This window comes from Varroa jacobsoni, unplaced genomic scaffold (assembly GCF_002532875.2).
Source record: "Varroa jacobsoni isolate VJ856 unplaced genomic scaffold, vjacob_1.0 scaffold_275, whole genome shotgun sequence".
NCBI classification, from domain to species: domain Eukaryota; kingdom Metazoa; phylum Arthropoda; class Arachnida; order Mesostigmata; family Varroidae; genus Varroa; species Varroa jacobsoni.
In genome coordinates this window covers 105,034-127,125 of record NW_019213177.1, presented here as the reverse complement: position 1 = coordinate 127,125, position 22,092 = coordinate 105,034, and the positions used below count along the sequence as shown (strand labels likewise).

The 22,092-nt window shown below is 38.9% G+C and overlaps 3 protein-coding genes across 3 annotated transcripts; 2 read left to right on the top strand and 1 right to left on the bottom strand.

Annotated features, from left to right (window-relative positions):
- Positions 1-2,736: 2,736 nt before the first annotated feature.
- LOC111258906 (uncharacterized) lies at positions 2,737-7,226 on the top strand. Its single transcript, XM_022830470.2, has 6 exons — positions 2,737-3,551; positions 4,001-4,194; positions 4,517-4,708; positions 5,147-5,231; positions 5,537-5,682; positions 5,884-7,226. The coding sequence occupies exons 1-6, from the start codon at positions 3,525-3,527 to the stop codon at positions 6,101-6,103; spliced, it is 864 nt and encodes a 287-aa protein (XP_022686205.1). The 5' UTR covers positions 2,737-3,524; the 3' UTR covers positions 6,104-7,226.
- A 1,058-nt stretch (positions 7,227-8,284) lies between these two features.
- Positions 8,285-12,949, bottom strand: LOC111258907 (uncharacterized). Its single transcript, XM_022830471.2, has 3 exons — positions 12,741-12,949; positions 11,736-11,888; positions 8,285-8,534 (listed from the first exon to the last, which is right to left on the bottom strand). Exons 1-3 carry the CDS (start codon positions 12,795-12,797, stop codon positions 8,355-8,357), a joined length of 390 nt encoding a protein of 129 aa, XP_022686206.1. The 5' UTR covers positions 12,798-12,949; the 3' UTR covers positions 8,285-8,354.
- Positions 12,950-18,776: 5,827 nt separating this feature from the next.
- LOC111258898 (calreticulin) lies at positions 18,777-21,731 on the top strand. Its single transcript, XM_022830461.2, has 4 exons — positions 18,777-18,933; positions 19,660-19,844; positions 20,321-21,217; positions 21,468-21,731. Exons 1-4 carry the CDS (start codon positions 18,855-18,857, stop codon positions 21,534-21,536), a joined length of 1,230 nt encoding a protein of 409 aa, XP_022686196.1. The 5' UTR covers positions 18,777-18,854; the 3' UTR covers positions 21,537-21,731.
- Positions 21,732-22,092: the final 361 nt, after the last annotated feature.

The window sequence follows — 22,092 nt, the reverse complement described above, 5'->3', positions numbered from 1 at the left end:
ACAATAAGTTTTACTACTAGTAGAATATGTTGCAATTAGTTCACTCTAACAGCTTAGGTATACATTCGGCAGGGAAATATGCAGCATCATAGTCTTGCCCATCATTATTGAAAAAGTCTTTATGCACCAGACATTTCTTATTCCAGCCCGAGTCTAAATTACTTCATGCGTTTGGCTCATTCTTACGTCATTCAGTTGGTGGTGTATGGCCAACCCGCCTCTAACAATATTAATAATAATATTTGTGGGATATATAATAATAACCTACAAGAGTCATAGGAAAACTAATGGACAGCTATCTTACCACTATACTAGACTATCTGCGAGTCGCTTAGGTAGTAAACGCATCTCAATGGAAACATAGTAAGAAATTAAAAAATTTAACATTTGCGTATGCATGAAAGTGTATTACTATTATTATTTGAAATACTAGGATACATGCTCGCTTATTAGAACTATGGCCTATCGCGAATGTTGCATTGTTATATAATCGCGAACAATTTAAGATTTATTTAGAAGACTGACACAACTAGCGGGTTGCTTTCAGTGATTTCGCTCAGTGACGTAGGCCCTACTCTCCCGAATCCGATGGTCTTCCTATAAAGAATCACATCAAGGTTAGGCGAGGCCAGCTTCATTCGCGGTCAGATGACAAAGATGAGCCCGGAACCACCTTCGCGTTTCCGGCCAAGCGTCATTTAATAACAGCCTTTATTGGTGAAACGAACCAGCTCTGAAAATACAGCAGTTGACGCAGCTGATGCTATGTTTGCTAATACCAGCTTTGTTAGAACGGATTCTTATTAGCCACAGATGGTGACCAAAAATGACACGAGTCATGGACACAATGACGGAAAAGTTAGAAAAATCAAAAGCAGATTGAATATAATTCGTCCTATCGTATATACATATCGATGACAGAATTCACAGCACTAACTTTTCCGTGGTCTAAGCAAACTATATTTTTCTTAAATAGGCCTATCTATTTGATACGATGCTGTCGTGGCTAAGCCTACCGACGAAAGTAACTTGTGGTCAACTTTGAAATATCTACCTTGAGAAACTAACGCCTGCTTATTGTTACTGCAGAAAGCGCTTTTTTGAGGCTTACATTTTTTGAAAACTTTAATAATGTAACTAAAACTAGGCTAAGTTAATATTCTAGGATCTGCTTTGGTGGGAGGTATAACAAATCCAGTAGGCATTCGACCGGTTTTTTACTTCGATCAACTAATTGCACCTCAACGTCACGCAATTTAAAACCATGAAGCAAGTGTAGGAAATCGCTCTATTAAGTTATTTGTAGTTTTTGAGAGACCAATGAGGAGCGATGCGTTTTATTATTATTTAAAGACGAAATGGAAAAAATAAATATTTCTATCGGGACATAAAACCTTTAATGACTAAGTAAAAAAGAAAGAACCGAGCTTGATTTACAACGATATTGTTAGTAATTAAATAATGATTAATCTGCACAATTCGGTTAACTCAGTCATATGAACATGCATTCTCCTGTATTTTTTGGTACACTCTCTTCTTTCAAATATCCTCCTTGAAAGAGCAGCCGGCACCTTCTGGAAATTGTTCTGCGTTTCTTTTTAAATAAAACACTTTTATATTGCTAAAGCAGTATGAAGCATGTGTAATACAAGTATCGCAATGAATTGCTTGATCTGAAGTGCTTGACATAGAACTAGATGGCGCCTTTACCGATTTGCTTTAATTTTGTCTTACCATTCGTCAGGCCTGGACACACGCTAAGGTTTTTCTTATCTGATCTCCATTTTATTATCCCTTTTAGAGTTTTTATTGGATCGTCTACAAATAGACGAATGCAGGCCATGTCTAGCAGGGGCATTGGAACCGACTTAGCCTTTCAGCCGTAAGAAGTACTGTTGTTCGATTTATACTAACTATGAGAAATCAGCTTACCGAGTAAGATTTTGGACAAATATAATTGAATCTATAAGAAAGCATATATAGAAAACATAATATCATAACGTATCATTCTAGCATAAATGACAGTTACTTCGCCAGCTTCAAGTTAATCGTACGATAGTATCTCGCCGCAGTTCGCAGTTTCTCAAATGCGGCTGATTCAATATAATTTCTTACAAGTACTTCAACTTTAATGCATCATTAAGGTAGTTGCAAGTGGGTTTTCTAAGACGTTCTGATCTTTGGTGAAAAAACCCAGTTGTGACCGTCCGATTCTGGGATCTATTACTGGCATCACCTGAACAATGTTAAAAAAATCCGAATATTATATAACTTTTTTCGTTTCAATAGCCGGCCCTACGGGGTTCGCTCTGAATGAAATGGCCTAAGTTGAAGTTATACCATTATTATAGTACAGCTCTGATATAATTATCGGAGAACAAGGCAGCGAGACAATATGCAGCGAAGCCAAGGGTTTCTTTAACAGTCAGATGTGGTATCTGTAAGTCGTACTGATAGCGTCTCTGATTTAATTTCTTCTTTAACGTTTCCGTTCTTTCTTTGTTTTTCTCCGGAACGATTTCGCTGTAGTGAGCCATTGCTTAGTTAGATCATGATGAACAAGCTAATGCCAATTAACGTCAGATGCAATTGTTCTTTGTCTTTATGTGTTTTGACGATGGATAGCAGAATAAATGCGCGTTTCACATGGAAGCAAGTAACATAACTCTAATAACAGCTGGTGGTGGTGGTGGTCTATTTTCATTTAGCCGTCGCCGTCGAAGTCGTAGCAGCAGTGTACGCGTATCTTAAGACGTCATGCTAAAACTTATTTTGTAAATAGCCGCCGGACCGGTTCGTTGTCACGGATATCATGATTCACAAGTGTTATCTTCTACTGTCTTAGGCGTACGTTGAGGAGGAAGTGGTCAGCTTAACGGAACAAATGAACAGACAAATAGAAGGAGTGAGAGATAGATACGTATCTTTGGCTGGGGAAGGGCAGCAGAAGTTCAGTTGAAGGCACAAATGACGAAGTTGCCTCCTGTCATTTTCGTGTGACTTCCATCATCAGGGAAGGCAAGCTGGCTGCCCCTTTTGAAAAGCGTGCCAAAGACAAACTAAAGCAAGGGACGCGGCTTGTGGAAGGGGCTTTTTTCTGTATGAGATTCTCGAGGGAGAAGCTATGGTTACACAAATGCTAAACTGCTATCGTCAGAATCCTCAGAATATTTTCGTGTTATTCGGAAGCTCAAGGGACTATGATGGGCAGAAGGAGGGGCTGTATGTGACACTGGCTGACGGGTAGCCTACCGGCCGATATAAGTTCAGCAGAGAGGCGACTCATTAAGTGGCTGCTGTTACTGTTGTCTCTCCCTGTCGAAATATCATTATGGTTCAAGCGGGGGGTCTATCCGTATGGTTATGACGCTGATTGAAGTGCGAGGGTGCAATGAAAGTGCAAGGTCATTGGACGAGTCCGACTATAAGAATGATTCCGTCCGAAAGATTACTGTCACAAAAACTCGAATTACTGAAGAAGTAAGCAAGTGCCCTGGTGGCAAAACAGCAAAACGTTTGCGCTTATGTGGAGCTCAGCCATGAGACGTGAGGTGTGTTGGGGCACATAAGGGAACGCGTGCCTATATGCTAACTGCTTAAACATATCAGGCTTGAATTGCAAATTGAAAAATATATAAACGAAATGCAAACTGGCGTGTTATTCGTGCAAAAATGGTGTTGTTAATGGCCGTCGTTTAAGATGACATCCTTTCCCTCTGGATAAAACTGTTTGTCTACCGTCAGTATAGAGTTGTTACGCTATGTTGTGTTATAATGTTGAAGAGTGCTTGTCTTTTGCGTTAATACGGATTAAAAAGTCGGCAACCTAACATGGCATGAATTGTCCAATCACTACTCAAAATAGTTTCCATATGCTTATTAGCTGCACACTATTACCGACTTGTTTATTATATCTATTAACAAAGTAAGATAAAGCTACCATAATTCTTACAGTTTCAATACTCTGACTTATGTAGCGGTGCCTCTTTTTTGCTCATAGGTAAAGTTAGCTCTACTATTAGGATTGGCAACGTATCTGGAGGAGATATCCTGTTCGCTATCTCCAAAGGAGAGGATTTACCCTTCGGGATCTGGTTCGGTGATTGTGGTCTACAAGAAGGACCATGGGGATCCTAAGGACTCACTTTCTTCAGGCCATCGGGACAGCTATTCCTCACATCGGGATGGACGCAGGTGCACAGCGACGCATGATAATAACTAAATTTAATACAAACTTAACGAGATCAAATCTGAGACTTAGAGTGGGTTCATTTGCTCTAGCAGAGATGTGCATAATTTTTGTAGGGATTCGAACTTCGAACGTGTCTATACAGTCATTTATCAGTCATGCCGGCTTTACCTTCTTGAGATTGGACAAAAATCGAACCTTATCAAAATAGAAAGACATTACAAAGGTCTTAACATTACAAAAACATACCCAGTCTAAAATATCTTGCTGAGCTTTTCTGTAGTGAGATAACGTAGCTATTTGCATTTTAATTAACTGTTATTCAAGTCGATACCTGGAAGATGACCATAGCCGCGCGGATGATTTTCGGTTCGTAAAGGCTAAAGATCTTAGTGAGGGTCCTCACCTCTCCGCACCAGGAAAAACACCGAACCTGTTACCTACGCCAGGATTTATAGAAGGAAGACCCCATTGTGCAAGAGAGCTTGACCTATGTGCGCATAACCATGACTATCCATTGTGAGTAACATTTGCTCTATGGCGTTTTCGCTTCTACCAAATTATATATTTCATCAAAAGTATGATAGGGAAACGACAGCTTGAAAGACAGACGAAGTTCTAACTATTTGCTCTGAATAAAAATTCGTTTTTGCGATACAAATCTACCAATTTGTGACATGCGTCAAGAAGCGCACTTCGAAAAGATACTTCATATCAGAATGCAAGCAAATACCCATTATCTTTAACAAATCAAAAGGACATTTTAACGTAACAATGGATTCTGCTACTACTTATCCTTCAAAGGATATTTATTCGTTTTGAATTCACAGTGGCAATACGGGTCGAAACGAAGATTAATAACTTGCGTTTTCTGAATAAAAGGCATTTTCGAATTGCAGTTGTTCTAAATTACGCCACAAAGTCACTATAACCTTTCACTAATTGATTTCCTTCCAGGGACAAAGTGTCTGTGATCGTCGATCGGTATTACTCACATACATATGATCTTTACCATTCGCTGTATCAAACTCCACCACACGAGGTAACTTGAAACAAGTTAATGAAATTAGCATCCCTATATAAATCAAATTACACCCTGCAGGATGGTACATTTAGAAGCTTGAGTAATCGAAGAAGTACGAGCACTGGCTATGTCGTTCAAATAATACATGTGTATAGTGCGGAAGTTTATCTAGCTACTTGTGATTTTGTAATGATGATCTTCTGAATCTTGGCGAATGATTTCAGAAAAGTACTATAATGATGTTTCAGCGTAAGACTTGATGACAACAAATGATTCTGGCTCTGAGGATAGGACGATAACCTTATGGATTTTTTTCTGGCTAGGTGCAATGGGTGGAAAACTTCACGAATGCCTTTACTCATGAAAAACACCACGGCGACTTTGCGTGTAAATCAGAAGCAACTTATCTTCGCATCGGTTGGGCCAAAAACTACAAGGGCCATTGGAAAGCCGTCGTCAATACAGAAAGGTAGTATTGTATTGGTAACAGGACATCAAACCGCGAGCGATCATGGCTTAATTTCAAGCAAATAATGACGCTTTGTATATTCATTGCATCTATATGGTTGTTATGCACGCTTTGCGTATAAATGCGAAAACCATTTCTTCAACAGGACTATTATCTGTTCTTCAATAAAGTCGTCATCTTTGTTGCCTGTTCATTTTACAGATTTCCTCAAACAGCTCGCATTGAGAAATGCAAGTATCGCGAAAAGCCATGCGACTATATGCCACCATGTTACAAGACGGCGTGTAAACAACGGGAGATGCTTTACCCTTTAATCGCAGTGAATCCGTACGATCTCGGTCAGAAGCCTCTTATCGATTTATTCCCTCTGCCCAGTGGTTGTGTATGTTATGTCGATGACACCTTCTTTCATAAAAAATAGATCAAATTAAATCAATAAACTGTTTAAAGGATAGATGAGAACAAACGTCATCTCCATGCTGCACACCCCATTCTCAGCGAGTCAAAAAAGTTGACCATCCTTATCGGCATCGGCGGCATTCGACGACCTGTAGAAACTAACGCCCCCACTGGCCATAGCAGTACGTTTTTACGGAAGAAAATAGGTACAGCCTACACTTACCATAAATCATATACATCATACACTATTTCACTTATTGAAAGACGCTGATCCCATTTCATCGCTGTACATAGATTTCCTACAGAACTCCCAATGTTTAACGAAATTATTCGTTACTTGAGTAATCATGCGTGTTGATAAGGTGGGCATAAGTCGGACAAAAGACTAAATAGATTTTCTTTCGCCCGTACAAAATAAATGTAAAGTTTGCAAACTCCTTAGTGGAAGCAAAACCAAATGATTCATGCTGGCTTCGTAAGACATATTATATCTGCCGAATGTTCACCGAGCTTCATTTACAATGGGCAGTACAAATAAATTTAACCGCTACCTTGAGGTAAGAGTTAGGGTAGCTTTCATTTCATTGCTAGTATTAATATATACATATATGTATACATACATATACATGTTTCGAGTTTTGCGTCCCGAACCGTCGTTAAGCTTTGTTTTACTGCCTAATATCAGTATGCACGACGCACCTTTCCGATAGTTATACGCACCACTAATACTCGAGTTGTGATCCTCGGATGCTTGAATAGAAATCAGTAAACATTTTCTTACTGATAGAAGAATCTTACACTATAGAATTTCGGGGTTGTCCTTTTCATATTAGGTTCCATCTTTCTTTATTATCACGTTCAACGCAAAATTAAATTTGTCAGTAATTCCAATGTTTATATATACACTCATGCGTCACAAGTGTGCGCCAGTTGGACGCTTTAGCAAGAATGAGTTTGAAGTGATACATACAAGCAGTTCGTATACACACAGCTGTCCCACAGGTCGCAAAACATAAGTAAAAGGAAGTTAAGTTAAATTGACTTTGGTTGGGAGACACACTGACCTTCATGCGCGGCTATATTACTAAGTTTTGCACCTACCGAAAGCAGAGGTTATCTCTAAAATAAAGGATACTCGAGCCTTATTTTTAATGGACTTTTACGAATAATTGTGTAACTCGATTATTGGCTAGTTACTAACAGCTCATTTTACTATAGCACTAAAGGATATGAATAGGGTCAAAAAGATTGGAATTGGGATTTAGAGCTTCGTTCAGATGGTCAGCAGATTAGTGCGGTTTCTAAAATATGTCTAGCTGAAAAAAAGTTGTTTAAGTTGATTGTTCTTAGCCCAAGACACAAGTTATTATGGACATCGGCGTTCTCACCGCCGAATCAAAACATTTCCAGGTTCAAGAATGCGCTTCTCATCTAACACGATGTACGCTATTGAAGTGTGCAACTTTGACATTAGCAACAAAAGAAAGCATCATAAGATAAAGTAAACAATTGCGTTCGCTGCGTTTATTCACAGTATCTTAGACGGTTAAACAGCGGAAATTTCTCTTCGGCTCTCGGAGACAGACGTCTCCGTTCTTCAATGATGTACATTCAGTTTACAAGTAAAGGCTTCATGTATGCTTGTTTTCACGTATCCGGCCTGTTTTGCAATATTACACGTGCGGAGATGTTTGTTTTTAAAACCTATGGCTGGCCGTAAACAGAAGTTACAACAATCATAATGAATCGTTTCCTTCGACAGAAATTTAGTGAGTATGAGGCATATAAAAAAAAATTCAGAGCCTCAGCAGTTATGGAGTGAAGGCCCTCACTCTAAAGAAGGAATAATTGACGCATTATTTCCCAGCAAATGTCAGCTAGTTACGTCTTATCGATAGAATCAGTGAGAACGCTACTTAAACTCGAATCCGATACGCTCTCGACTACGCCCAATTGCTTATACCACGTGTTGCACTAAAAAGCATTGCAAATTATTGGGTTATTAAATCATAATACTGACCATATCAAGTCGAGCGATCTATAGTAAGTAACGATTCTTTTCCAGGAAACCTTGTGAATGTCTTGCGCTTTTTTAATTTATCTAAATGCGGTCATAATATGGTTGTTGTTAAGGGCTAAACATAAAAAGTTTGTAACAGTATAATTCTAACGTGTCATTATCATAAAAAATAGTTGTACGAAGTTATTAAATTGCTTCAGATTTAGATTTTATTGTCATTTTGATAATTCCTAGCTAAGTATATTAATCGTAATTACGTAATACGCTCGCTGTTCTTTTCGTCCTTCCAAATCGTTTTGACCATAAGAAATATGTACAGTGTTATAAACAGAGTAAAAATAGTAAAAATTATCAGAAATGACTTTTGAGACTTCCGATGAATACGGTTAACTTGCCATTCCAGTTTCCTCAAGTGCTCTCTTGCCTCCTTGGCCTGAAATGGAAGTAACAGTTAGCATTTTACTAAACAAACAAACGGATTTGCTAGAGTGAACTGTTGTGTAGAAGGTTACAGCGAGCTAAGGGGTCTCAGCCTCATGCAAAATATCAAATATACATGTTAATCATTAACGACCGAACAGAGTTCAACAATACGCTGTCGTAAATGCCAAATTCGTGTTTGAATTTTTGAAGACATTTGCTTTTGATACGAAAAAATAGATGAACACCAGATATTTCAAGTACCTATTTACTTGAGGCATGTTCTAAGTGCAAAAACCGGGTAAAATCAATCTAGTGATTTTGGGCAGTTTAATGAAGGCACATAATTCCAGTCTCCGACTAAGCCGGGAAAGATTTGGTTAGTCGGTAAGAAGGCACGCCAGGACCTTTTAACTTTTGACCTACCATTATACATTTAAACAGGACTAAAATCACTAGATACCTAGAAATCCAGATCGATCTCGCTCATGAAATACAGCACACATAAAATAAACGACAAAAAGCCAACGCTACAAAAAGCGTCGACGAAACTGTGCAGGATTATGGCAAACGTTCTTTAGAAAAAATGAAAAGTGGCTCAGAATTCTCGTAACAGCCCAGTCAATCGCGTTTTTTTGAGGCCAAACGCTATGGCCTTAATAACAAGGACCCATTTTTGAAAAGTTTACCGACATTTCACGCTCAGGGTAACCCGGGCATAGTCAGCAACCAGGTTATTTTGTGGTGGCTGGCTCCGTGTCATCGAAGCTAAAGGCTGCTATCTGGAATGAATCGCTAAAACGCGCCAGAGAGGTCACTAGCTTTATTATTAATCACTATTATATATATATATATATATAAAACTACTACTATATCACTATTAATATGAGGAACGGAGCGCTATTTCTAGATACTTTCCAGGTGCCATCGTCGCAGATCGTCCAAAATGTTCAGGCAACGCTAGTCGAGGTCTACCGGTAAAGTAACGTATTTTCTGCCACCTTTTCTCACGGCACACGTTGATTTTTAGATTTATTCAAATAAAATCGGCAAGTTCTGTCGGACATATGTATACACCAGCGAGAAGGCCTACAGGACGATGCTTTGCGTAGATTTGGCATCGTGCAAAGCGCTCGAACAAGTCAGGCGTGTTTATGCTAACAATACACCCGAACAAGCGATGACTCAGGAAAAGCAACATTAGCCTTTCTACGATCGGGAAGCTAGAGTGTATCCATTATAAAGGCAGCGATTAGACTTGATTTTGTTAAAAGGTCATCGATAACTATCTATTTTGTTTTCTACTTAGAAAGAAATCCTAAGGCAATCGTCTGAATGAGATAGTATTTAAAACACTGTCGTTGTTGTCGAGTGGGTATGATGTTTAGAGAAAATGCTAACAAGAGATATAAAGATTATCTTCCTGATGCCGTTGGGTAATCATCGTTGTTGCCGTTAAAATGAAACACGACGGGGGCGTAACGGGGAACACTGGTGAAGCGTGCAAAAAGAGTTAGCAGAGTCAGCGATTCGTCGTACCGCGACCGGAGCAAATATCCAGGAGTCAGGTGGTTTCAATCTTTAGTGGACAGTTTAAATCGAGTGCAGATATGACTTCTCTGATCGCTAAAGTTTACCTTAGAGTGTTAGCTTCTTGAGGCGAAAATGCGAAAAATCTATGGTTAATTGTAATAGCAAGGAACAAAAGCTAGAGTCGTCGAGCTTGGTGAGGTGTTGATTTCCCTCAGAACTTATTGGAATGGAAGTAAACTAAGGATGGTAAAGATATTAGCGGCAACTACATTACCAGTATCCAGAACCGTATTTTATAAATTACCTGTTAAGGAATTAGAAGGGGAAATAGCGCTTTAATAAAGCCAACAATTAGCATTTTTAACGTTCGTCTTTGAAAGATGATCGAATACTTCCCACATTAAGCGGCAGGCAGAGAGGGGACAATGTCGCATGGGTGCTTATTTGCTTTATGCCTACTACACTGTCCATACTTTCATTGCATACACAAATTATAGAATATGACGAACAAAAACAACAGACAAGCACAGCAACAACTAACAGCGATACGGAAAGTTATAGTACCTCCCTTCTGCACACGAAAGTTAGCTGTATCGAACGTAACATTCGGATCATTCGTTCGTTTGGATCTATGATCCCTCGCTATCCTACTCCTTCTTCACGGTCATGCACCACAACCATGCAACTGTCGTCGCAGTGTTGAACAAATTCAATGCAGTGCTTAAAACTCAAAGCATTTCTTAAGGTATGATCAGCAGCTGCCCCCAAGCCCGTAGTTGCCCCCAACAACGACGTAGTTGAGCGGTCCTTTAGAGGGGGAAATGTGCATGGGCGGATCGCGCCTAAACCTACCAATAGACGGATACAGTTTTATTGTATCTTATTTATTCGATAAAAGTATTACATAACTATATACATATCTGGTCGACATGGTTTTGCATTTTTTTTTCGAAATTTAATATTTAATAATACGATATTTTCGCCTCTAATTGTACATATGTCGTTTTAAAAAAATTCGCTCGCTAAATTCACAAAAGATTTTTCAATATTTATCATAAGAATAACATATCTAGATGTACTAGACTCACTCTCAAACGCGTCATATATGCATATATATACAACTTATACACGTTCAAGACAACAGTATCGCCTAATATGTATTCCTTTATGATTTAAGATTATTCCACGATCCAAGGAGCATCCAAAGACGTGTGCCGTCCTCGAACTTTTCAGAAGCAGCATAATTAATAATTATTGGCGACTACGTAAGCTATCAATTGCGGATTTTTGTTTTGGAAATTGATGAACTTGCGTATGGTGCCGATTGTGAGTTATACCTTGAATACGGACCCCTATGATTTGGCTATAGCGATTATATATTTTCGTATTTATGGAACAGGCATTCTCCAGCCGGTGGCGAGAACGTTTGATATGAAAATATCGAAACTGAAGCTGCTGTACGCAGTATGCGCGTACATTTCACACTAAATTCTTCAAAGTATAAACTGTTTCCCTAAAAAAAGTAATTTTAATTTGCTCCGTGTTATCACTCAACCATTTCTATTTTGTGCGGTGAATGCGCGAACCCACAACCTCACTTGCTTTGACTGTTGCTATTTGGCTTATAGCGCAGAATTTTTAAGCTTGCTATATAGGTATATATATTTAAGAACTAACTTACTTGTTCCCGCAAAGTTCGCCTGTCCTCAGGATCCATAAATGACGAATTTCGGAGCCTTGACTCGAACATATCTAATTTATATCGATATTCCTCAAGTTCTGCCCGTTGTTCGTCAATTGTAGTTGGGTTGGATTTGACCCCGCGGGTGCGTGCCTGTATTGTAACATTTACCTCAGTGGATATCGTATAGCTATTAGGATATTTATCTATTACTAGGAAAAATATCACTAATATTCGACCAGTATCCTTTATTTCGTTGCTAAGTTTAACTTCCAATTCCGTTACAAATTTTTTTTGGTTTTCTTTTATACGCAACAGTCACGTGACGTTGACACATATTCCGCTTAACTAACCCGGTAGAAACCCATGGATTACTATAATGACACTGCAAGCTACACGCGTTATTAAAGCCAAGCGTACGTTCTTTTATATCAGGTTGGTCAAAAAAGTGATAACGTTTTTCATCTAGGAAACCTTTTTCAGATATCAGTTTTTGAAGCCCTCTTCACTATCAAAAGTGCTATTACAAATTAAACACTTTTAAATATACCTCAATGGTAGTTAGATATCGTGTAATTTAATCTTTGTAATCAAAATGCAATGGAAAACTAGTTTTAATGTAGATATTTTTACGTTATAAAACAGCTTAATCTAAAAGCTAAACATTTCAGAACATCAGGACAATAAACACTGTTTTTAAAAGAATTATGTACTAGAAATTGTATGTTAACGAAAAAGATAACGAAAATAATTCCTAATATAGAGTAAAAAACAACTTTCTAAAAAATATGCGTAGGTGCGAAAACTGTTAAAGATTTGTTTGTGGTAAACATTATGAGACAAGAATATGTGGCAGAGGCAACGCTCTAGACCTTGAAATATTCAAATAACACAATAGTCTGTGGTGTCAGTCCGTAGGTACAAATCATTCGAAGTTAATGGACGCTAAATCAGAAGCTAATGACAAAGCAGATCGTACAGTGACTAAATAGGGCTCGAACTTACTCTAACTTGCTGGCTCTTGTTGTATGACGGCCGGTCGTTTACGTCTTGGTCACCCATAAGTCTTATTAAAAAAAGTAGAGTTATGTCAAAGTGTGCTTTTATAAACAATTTTCTCTAAAAATCAATAGAATGAGTAAGACGCAGGACGAATAACAGCTGATTGCAACAACACAAGTTTAGGAACTGCTAAAGATCAAACGCAAAGTTCGTCTGCGCGCGTCTGCAGCGAATTTTCTGGAGAGAAGGAAGCTGCAGTTCGGTTACAGCACATACGGAATATCGATATCGCCAGGCGTAACGCATGGCCTGAAACAGGTCCAAAAATCATTGTAATCAAATTATAAAAATTATTGTTGTATTGGAATTATTGTAACAACTAATAACCAAAAGATCTAATAAATTAACTGTGTATGTTGCATGAATAGTTTTTAATTTGTTTTATCTGCATTGAAAACGGTCGTATTTGTATAAGCAAAAGATGGACACAGTTGAGAAATTGTTTTCTCTTTTTTTAAATATAACTACGATAAATCTGTTGATGAAGCCACACACGTTGAGGGATCTTGTTCCAGAATTGATAGGCGAAGGAACTTCGAACTTCAATTATATTCTTTGATTTAAGGCTATCGATTTCGTTGCAATTTTAAATATTACACTTTAATACCGTTAGCGTTACTTGTAAACTACATTTGTCTTCACTAAAGTTCATTCTTTTTAGAATTTTCGCCGTAGGTCGTCAAGAAAAAACGGTGCATGGATGAAATTTTCGTTAATTTGAAACATTTTTTTTGTGAAAAACCTTAGATAATCTTTTGAGGCTAGGCTATAGATCGGTTAGTAGTTTGCTTTTGTCTTAAAAATAATTCAATTACTTCAAATGTTCGTCTCGACCTTAATAACTATTGTCAAAAAGCTTCAAATAAACGTCGCTGTAGTGCTGCTATTCACATAAACCTATGTGGTTTTCACAACCCAGAGACGATTGCCAAATTCGTCTTATGGATACATAAGGAACCAGTATAAAATGGAGGACGGTGAACTTTTCAGATGGTAACTTATTTGTTTCACTGCGATAAAAATTAAGATATAAAGGTTTACCGAAAGTACTGAAAAGAAATTTTAATATAATGTTGATATTTTAACAATTTCTTATAGATAAGTTGTCAAGGCTTTGGTGACATGCGGGAGCTACTTCTATTGAGTATGAGTATAGCGCAGAGCCTCAAACTGTCGTTCCCACGCTTTTGCTATTATGGTTTGAAAGTTGTCTCAAAAAGCTGGCGTCATAGCGATAGGCTTATAGAAGCTCCAACAAAAGTGTCATGTGCACAAGCAAGAATCCCTCTGTTGTTGCCTGTTGTGCAATAGGGCATATTGTACATATGGCGATAGTTGCAAAACAAATAAGCAGGATTAAAGTGAATGAGTGTTCGAGACTCACGTAAGAAAGCTTTGACACCGTTGCCGCTCTGTGAAAGTTTTTTTTGTGAAAAAGCGTGGTGCGCCCTATGATATCTTTGGCTCAGAGGGGTTTTTTACTCAGTTACCATCGGGGGATAAAGAAACTGTTGTTACCGATATGCTTTTATTGAGGCGATATATCTCAGCACTGATATGCTTTCAGATCGTACGATGCATCATTTACTACCATCCTCTAATTTCTATGATGAATTGGCTCCTATTTTGGTGCTTCCTAGAGCCTACGCATCTAGTTACCATATTTTTTTAAGAAAGCTAAACATATGTAATGATGTTAAAAAAGTTTTAGAGCCATTTAATTAAGTTGCAGTTAACGAAGCTCTGCTTTTCGCATGGAACGTTCTATTTTAGGTTCAGTTGCTAAGAAACAGCTGACAGATACGACAAAAACGCACCTCTGTGCTTGAATTCATGCTAGATATGATACTTCTAGAAGCGGAGAGACGGGCTTCTATCTGCAATTTGTTGACGTTATTATTTATCGTAACAACAAGATGTAGTAATAAGGACTCTACGTTCTAAAACCCCACCTATGAGAGGCTGGGTTAAATTTAGAGGAACAGGCGTAGATGAAATCGGACCGTATTCAATAGTAGGATCTAGTTTGCATCCAGCTAGATTTGCTTAATCACCTCCCTGTTAAATTGCAGTTTCGACATATTTGAAATTACGACATTTTCTAGGATGTATTTATAATTGATATATTGTGCTTTGTCTACTTTAATGGTACAAGTATTTTTTTCATACATACCTACATTTATGGACCACTTAGCACTTCACTCTTACGCTGTGCGCTTCCCTTCGTATCGTACCGTCCCGCAAAAGGGAATTCTAAGATAAGTATATGCGTTCAACGGTTTTTTGTTTCGTAATAACAATAACACTGATCCAGATGAAATCGGGCCTTTTACATAATAGTTGAATATATGAATGAATTAACTTCAACTGAGAAAAACTGCCACTTTGCATTATTCACCCAATTATCCATAATAGATCGATAATAAGTGTTTTTTTGATCGAACCCTCGATGTGAACGCAAAAATTGTATGGTGATTCCGGGTGAAAGCCTAGATCAGAAACACTTTAGTTATTGACAAAGATTTTCTAAAACTGTCACGCCTAATAGGCTTGCTCCTTACTACAATATTTTCTAGTAAAGAGTGATACGGTCTCTTAATTGTAAAACCAATACTATACGTTATGTATAGTATATGAGTTGTATTAGGTCCTACTTTTAAGTGGGACAACAATTTTCTCTTTTTTCGTTTATTGTAGGATTTTGGTTGAATTTAAAACAATTTTTTTATGCGAACAAATCATGTGGGCTAAAAACTGCTCGGCAACTGTTCTCGTCCTCTTCTAACACTACCCTTTTCTCGACTTTGCCGCTGCTAATGATAAAAGTGTAGCCTAGGCTAGAGGATGCGGATCCTCCGGCGAAAATTCTATAAGAGAATGGGGGCTAATGCACAGCGGTATCTGGCAACGTTTGCCGAAGCTGGTTTCACCCTTTCAGAGTTCATCATGAGTTCTATTTGCACTATAAATTTCGTCCTGGAATTTTGCCAGAACCGAAGTCCGACGAACTACGTCCAGGTAGATGAAAAAAAAGTAGCTTTTCGCGTAGGTAAGAGTTAAGCGCGACCCCCGGAATGGCGCAGTGGCAACGTATTTGCCCACTAAACACGGAAGTATACCATTGTCCATGTTCGAACCTGGGCATAGGCTTGCATCGTTTTATGCTGAGAACCCAGCCTTCCGAAGCAACCCTTTATGGCAGTACCGAATACTAAAGTGGAAACATTTATTCGGAATTGACTGCAACACTGCTACGAATTGCCTAGGACGTGGCTTATTTATGGCAGGACAGTGAGTGTTACATATTCTCAAGTAAAAGGCCGTTGCTATGTGCATTTCATTGTTCATATATTAAATAAAATGATTTTGGCCTGGCGTCGGTATTGGAAACGAAAAAGGCAGTTGTGCTACAATATTCAGTGCAAAAATGAATGGGTTAACCCATATGAGGCCCAATATAGATGGACAACTCATGCATTTGATAGGACCTGCAAGGGTGCTGTATAGTAACGTTGACTGCAACTTAGCTCAGCTCAGAAAATGAGAATTTTAAAGCCTTGGAAAAGCCTTTTTGAAACAGGGCGAAATTATTTTGTTATATGACCATATCTAATTCCTAGAGAGTTCAGCGGCCCAGACAATTCTAAAAAAAAGAAACAAATAAAAATTCCTTTGAACGCAAATCATAGCCCATATTTTGTTAAGCTATCTGGGTACAACTTTTTCGGCAAACGTTGCAACGCCTAAAGAACAAGCGATTCAAGACGAAGAGATGGGGATCTAAAATTGGTTTTACCAGTAAATGGTCCCTAGATGTCTTCGACGTTAGCGCATTTCTACGTCGTGCAAAAGACGAAAAAAGGCATGGTAAAACAACGTTTAGCCTCTTCAAGAATCTAGCATTATGTGAATTAAGGTGAGAAATACTAACGTACATGTTGGCCAATTAGATATGCTACATATAGTGCTCAGACAAAATCAGCTAACGGTAGAACACTTCTTGAAAATATAACGACTCAATATCTGAAAAGTCACTGCATGATTAAGTTTTAAGAATTTCTTCAGGCAGTTAACAATAATACGATAAGATTAACTTTGTAGGAGAGGCCGATCAAGCTTCAGCATATTTATTGTACAGCTAGATATTATAGAGTATTGTTAAAATTCAGCCAGCTGGCAACGGCGATGAAAAATTTTCCATCGTGAAGTCATCGTGAGGTAGATATTACTTTTCAAAGCTGTAAGGCTCGTATACGGGTATTGTTTGACCGTGCGGTTGTCGTAGCAGAGTTAAATTGACCTTAGGTGTAATACTTTTATCAATGCGTATACCACCATACAATTAAACTTTCCCGCATAATTTAACTTGGTCTTCATGACAGCCTCAAGCAAGTGCAGGGATATACGGAGTACCTTGGACTTTTCACTCGGACTCGTCGTAACCTTTTCGTAGCATCCTTGGGGCGAATGTACTGCGTTCAAATCACAGCCTTGCTGACTCAGTGGTCCTCGGTAGATTAGATCACCATGCATGCTCTGAGATAAATGCTTCTAGCGAGGCTTTCATGTTAAAACTCTTTATTAGGAACGAGTTATGGTGAATTCCAATTGGCTTTTTAGGATCCACCATATGTGGTTCGAATAAGTAAAAATTCTAATCATTTCCTAAAAATTATTATTGTATTACCTTTGCTTGAGATTTTCATGTTCGACTGAAGATCATTTAAATTAACTCTGCTCTAAATAACCTCTATGCAATCGTCTTTGACGATCGCCTATGTTTGAATCCTATTAGTATTTTCTCTTTATTTATGTTTTACTCGTTACTACGAGTTGCAATAGCCGTCAAGGTGGCTTGGCGTAATGGTTCTAAAGAGATGTTTTCATTCAGAGTTTTCAACAGTAAGTTTGTTAGTCATAAAAAAATCTCCTTTTGCTACGCAATCAATATGTAGTAAAAATCATAACATCCACTCGCGCTACCTGCATCCTACGTTGTTATTTTATTATCCATCATTATATTACGCTCTGACAGGGACTCCTTTCTCCTAGTTTAGTTGACTTCTATGCAATATTGCTATCTTGTTCCATGTTCATTGCATTTGGCAAAATCAAGCATTCGGTATCTATTCGTGAAATTGATAGTGCTCGTCTCTGATTTTAAATCGTAGCAATTTCCTCTCCAAGACGTCGTTGGTGAACTATACAGGTCTTTCTAGCACAACCGCTTATATCGAATTCAAACAGCTAATACTACTAAACGTTTACGCATGAAGGAGTGGTTGTCTGTGTAGCCGCAATAGCGAAAAAGGAACGCATCCAAATCCACGTCGGTTTCTCTTTTCGTCTTAGCGAATTTGCTATGTTGTCAATTACTGTTCATTAGTGAAAAGAAGCCTACTTAAATCCTGTTAAAATCACATAAAAATTTGCCTTTAACTATTTAAAGATACACAACTTTAGAGTTCACGAATAATTTTATCGATCGATGGGTTCCCGCCAGAGCTGTACAAGAGACACTTCATCCTACAGAGGCGTCGCTTTATCTGCTACATTAGAGGGAGTAGAGAGATTTGTACCGTCAACATTACTGCGCCAGCCACTTGATATTGTTGTTACACTAGACGTAAACAAAGAGCACAAGCAATACAACTGTGAAATTAGAATACTTTGTAATAGATAAGCGCATTGTTCTAAACACCGTCTCAACCTTATTTATTTGCAAAGAAAAAAGACAAAACAATTAAATTTCAAGCCCAAAAGCTAAAGATGTTTGTAATATCAGGCAGATTACTACCGTACCGTTACAGAAACACATAACATCAAGTAAAATAGCTTTCGCATACTTCACGCAACCTCGGCGCGAGACACGCGGCGCTAAATTCGAAATTCGCGCGTTGGGTCGTGGTACAATGCCATTGGCTGGCTGGGTGCCAATCACAGCCCGCCGTGTGGAACCTCCCTGTGGTATATCATCGCTTGGCATAGGGTGCTGGGCCTCACTAGTTGACTCTCAGTTGGACGTTGTGGTTGTCGGTGGGGCGGCTTTTGTCAAAAATGTGTAGAATTGTCCTACTCTTCTTAGTGGGGCTTGCCACTGCTGAAGTCTATTTTAAAGAAACCTTCGAGGATGGCGGTAAGTCACGCAAGCATTTGCTTCTTATTAAAATATGTTATGTTTTAGGTTGATTATCTCTACACCTTCCTCGATATTTTTGCTTTCACCATTGTGAAAAGAGTTCATCGACACCGCTGAGTGACAGCATTCAGAGCGTCAGCTGACGTGGGATGGATAAATTCACGACGTCGGTCTGTGAGAGCCTATTGGCATTTGTTTTCAGTTCAGAACAAACTACCAAGATAGAGTAAGTTCCGAGTTATTTTGGTCAGACAGACTTGAACCGCGTTGCCGGGCACGATATACTTAATGACGTCGACATTCGTCGGTCAGCCGGTATTGATACCAAGCTATGTAGCCGCTCTCATTGGAATTACACGTTGGAGCTTTGCTGGGCCTAGACAGATAATGTCGTGTGCATAGAAGTCGTAGAGCAGATGAATTTCTGTCCGGAGTAGAGCTTTATACAAGCAATTTACGAGGCACGCGTGGTTCTTCTAGAAGGTTCACCCACGCTTCTTGACGGCGGTGGGGAAATATTTGGTAGACTGATAATGTAGATAGAGCCGGTGATCTAAAACTGGCTATATACATTAACGAGTTGCCGATGTACATATTCTCTGCACATTTTTTGTTTAAAGTGCATTGGACTTAACCTCGACGAGTACAACCTTAGCTAACTAACTTTCCATTGTGTAGTCAGTGCTTCAAGAATACGACAATAGCCATTCTTCGATTTTCCAGATGCGTACACTACAAGGTGGGTGCAGTCTACCTTCAAAGGAGACGAAGCCGGCAAATTCGAGTTGACTGCCGGCAGGTTCTATGGTGACGCGGAAAAGTCAAAAGGACTTAAGACCTCACAAGATGCACGGTTTTATGGAATATCTTCAAACTTCAAGAAATTTACTAACGAAGGAAAGCCTTTGGTATGTGCTACTTGTTAACTTTCGGTGTTTAGTAGTAAAGTAGCATGTGAAGGAAAATGCTGCCATTAGCAATAAATTGCACCGTTTATAGAATAGAAACGTTTAGTTTCACGTAGTATTCATCGATTTCACATATTCATAATAGATACAGACTATTTTCAACTTGCATGTATTGTATACGTAAAATTTGATTTAACCGCGTTTGATATCCAACACCAGTTAACGACATCGTGCATCGTAGATGTATGCATATATGCATACAACATACGAATAATAACGTGCACGTGATCCGATTAGCTCTTCCAACAGTGGTCAGCAATTCCAACGGTAAAGAGAAATTAGGATTTTACATCCGATAAGTAGTGACAACATAATTAACCTAGTCGTGGTGCGTTCCATTCTATTTAACGGTTCTATGAAACCGAAATGCTTAATTACAAACGCATAACTCTCCGTTCTGGTATCTTGTCGCACAGGTGATCCAATTCACTGTCAAGCATGAACAGAACATCGATTGTGGAGGTGGTTATGTAAAGCTCTTCCCCTGCGATCTCGACCAGACTCAGATGAACGGTGATTCACCCTATGGGATTATGTTTGGCCCTGATATCTGCGGACCTGGCACAAAAAAGGTTCATGTGATCTTCAACTACAAAGGAAAGAACCACCTTATTAAGAAGGAAATACGCTGTAAAGATGATGTCTACACTCATCTTTACACTCTGATAGTTAAACCTGATCAGACATACGAGGTATTAATTGACAATGAGAAGGTAGAGTCTGGGTCATTCGAGGACGACTGGGACTTCCTTCCACCAAAGAAGATCAAGGATCCCGAAGCCAAAAAGCCAGAGGATTGGGATGACCGCGAAAAGATCGATGATCCTTCAGATACTAAGCCTGAAGATTGGGACAAACCAGAGTACATTCCTGACCCCGAAGCGAAGAAACCAGAGGACTGGGACGATGAGATGGATGGCGAATGGGAGCCTCCTCAGATCACAAACCCAGAGTACAAAGGCGAATGGAAGCCGAAGAAAATCGACAACCCTGCGTTCAAAGGCAAATGGGTCCATCCTGAGATTGACAACCCCGAGTACCAGGCCGACGATAAGATTTATGTGCAAAAGGAATTGTGCAACATCGGCCTCGACCTCTGGCAGGTGAAATCTGGCACGATTTTTGATAACTTCCTCATCACTGACGACGTGGATTTGGCAAAATCATTTGGTGAGGAGGTCTGGGGTTCTCTAAAAGATGCCGAGAAAAAAATGAAGGAGGAACAGGATGAAGAACAAAAAAAGAAAGATGAAGAGGAACGAAAGCGTATGGAGGAGGAACTTGAAAAAAACAAGACACCTGAAGATGATGAGGCAAGTATTACGTATCTATTTACCCCGTAGAAGGTGATGTATTTTCCCCGTAGGTGATGTATTTTATCAAATAGTAAACGCGAGGGTGATGTATTTTGTGAAATAGTGAACGCGAATAAAAGTGCAGCAACAAGTTATTAGTTTAATAGAAGTGCAGCAACAAGGTAATTAATTATATATGTAATACATCCTGATCCACGACCAGCTTCTTATGGAGCTGAAAACTAAGGCATTTTTTCTTTATATGCAGGTCAGTGAGGAAGACGACGAGAAGTCCGAAGAAAAAGAGGAAAAATCCGAGGATCACGATGAGCTGTAAATAAGTCATAAAAGCCCATTTAAAAAGTGGGTTGCGATCTTCAAAAGTTGACATTAAGGGCCGCCAGCCAACGAGGCTTCTAGGATGAAGCTGCCGAAGATCAGGCTTCCATCATACACTCTTAAAGCATCTATTGCTAAAATGGGAACGCTTGTAAATAAAACTATAGATTTTTATTTATTTGATACACATTAATTCCTGCTGGTTTTCCTTTAGTCGGCTTTTGTCACCTATAGTGACCTGCATCAAGATTCCAATAAACATGCGATAATACGGTTGATAAAAAGTGCAGTGAGTGAGAGAACCTGCTGAGAACAATCTGCTTTTACTGGATGGGTAGTGTACTGGAAATCTACGTATTCCGTGTTTGCGACACGTGAATGGCCAGACGGCAGTAGTGCAGTTTTAGCAAAAATGCGTACATTTAGTAACAAAAATCCTTAGAAAAAAATTGTACATTCAGAAGAAAATCTGTAAAAATGTCTGGGATCATTCGGTGCATCCGTAGAAGTGGATCTCCGTATCTCCGTACAAGTAGCACTTGCCAATTGAAAAA

Bases quoted from the DNA above. Each gene is read 5' to 3' on its own strand.
- LOC111258906 (XM_022830470.2), top strand. From the start codon at position 3,525: ATGTGGAGCTCAGCCATGAGACGTGAG. The intron at 3,552-4,000 runs GTGTGTTGGGGC...TTTTGCTCATAG, and splicing joins GCTCAGCCATGAGACGTGAG to GTAAAGTTAGCTCTACTATT. The intron at 5,232-5,536 runs GTAACTTGAAAC...TTTTCTGGCTAG, and splicing joins ATCAAACTCCACCACACGAG to GTGCAATGGGTGGAAAACTT.
- LOC111258898 (XM_022830461.2), top strand. From the start codon at position 18,855: ATGTGTAGAATTGTCCTACTCTTCTTAGTGGGGCTTGCCACTGCTGAA. The intron at 19,845-20,320 runs GTATGTGCTACT...CTTGTCGCACAG, and splicing joins CTAACGAAGGAAAGCCTTTG to GTGATCCAATTCACTGTCAA. The intron at 21,218-21,467 runs GCAAGTATTACG...CTTTATATGCAG, and splicing joins AGACACCTGAAGATGATGAG to GTCAGTGAGGAAGACGACGA.
- LOC111258907 (XM_022830471.2), bottom strand. From the start codon at position 12,797: ATGGGTGACCAAGACGTAAACGACCGGCCGTCATACAACAAGAGCCAG. The intron at 11,889-12,740 runs GTAAGTTCGAGC...GTTACAATACAG, and splicing joins ACAAGAGCCAGCAAGTTAGA to GCACGCACCCGCGGGGTCAA. The intron at 8,535-11,735 runs GTAAGTTAGTTC...CTTCCATTTCAG, and splicing joins GGCGAACTTTGCGGGAACAA to GCCAAGGAGGCAAGAGAGCA.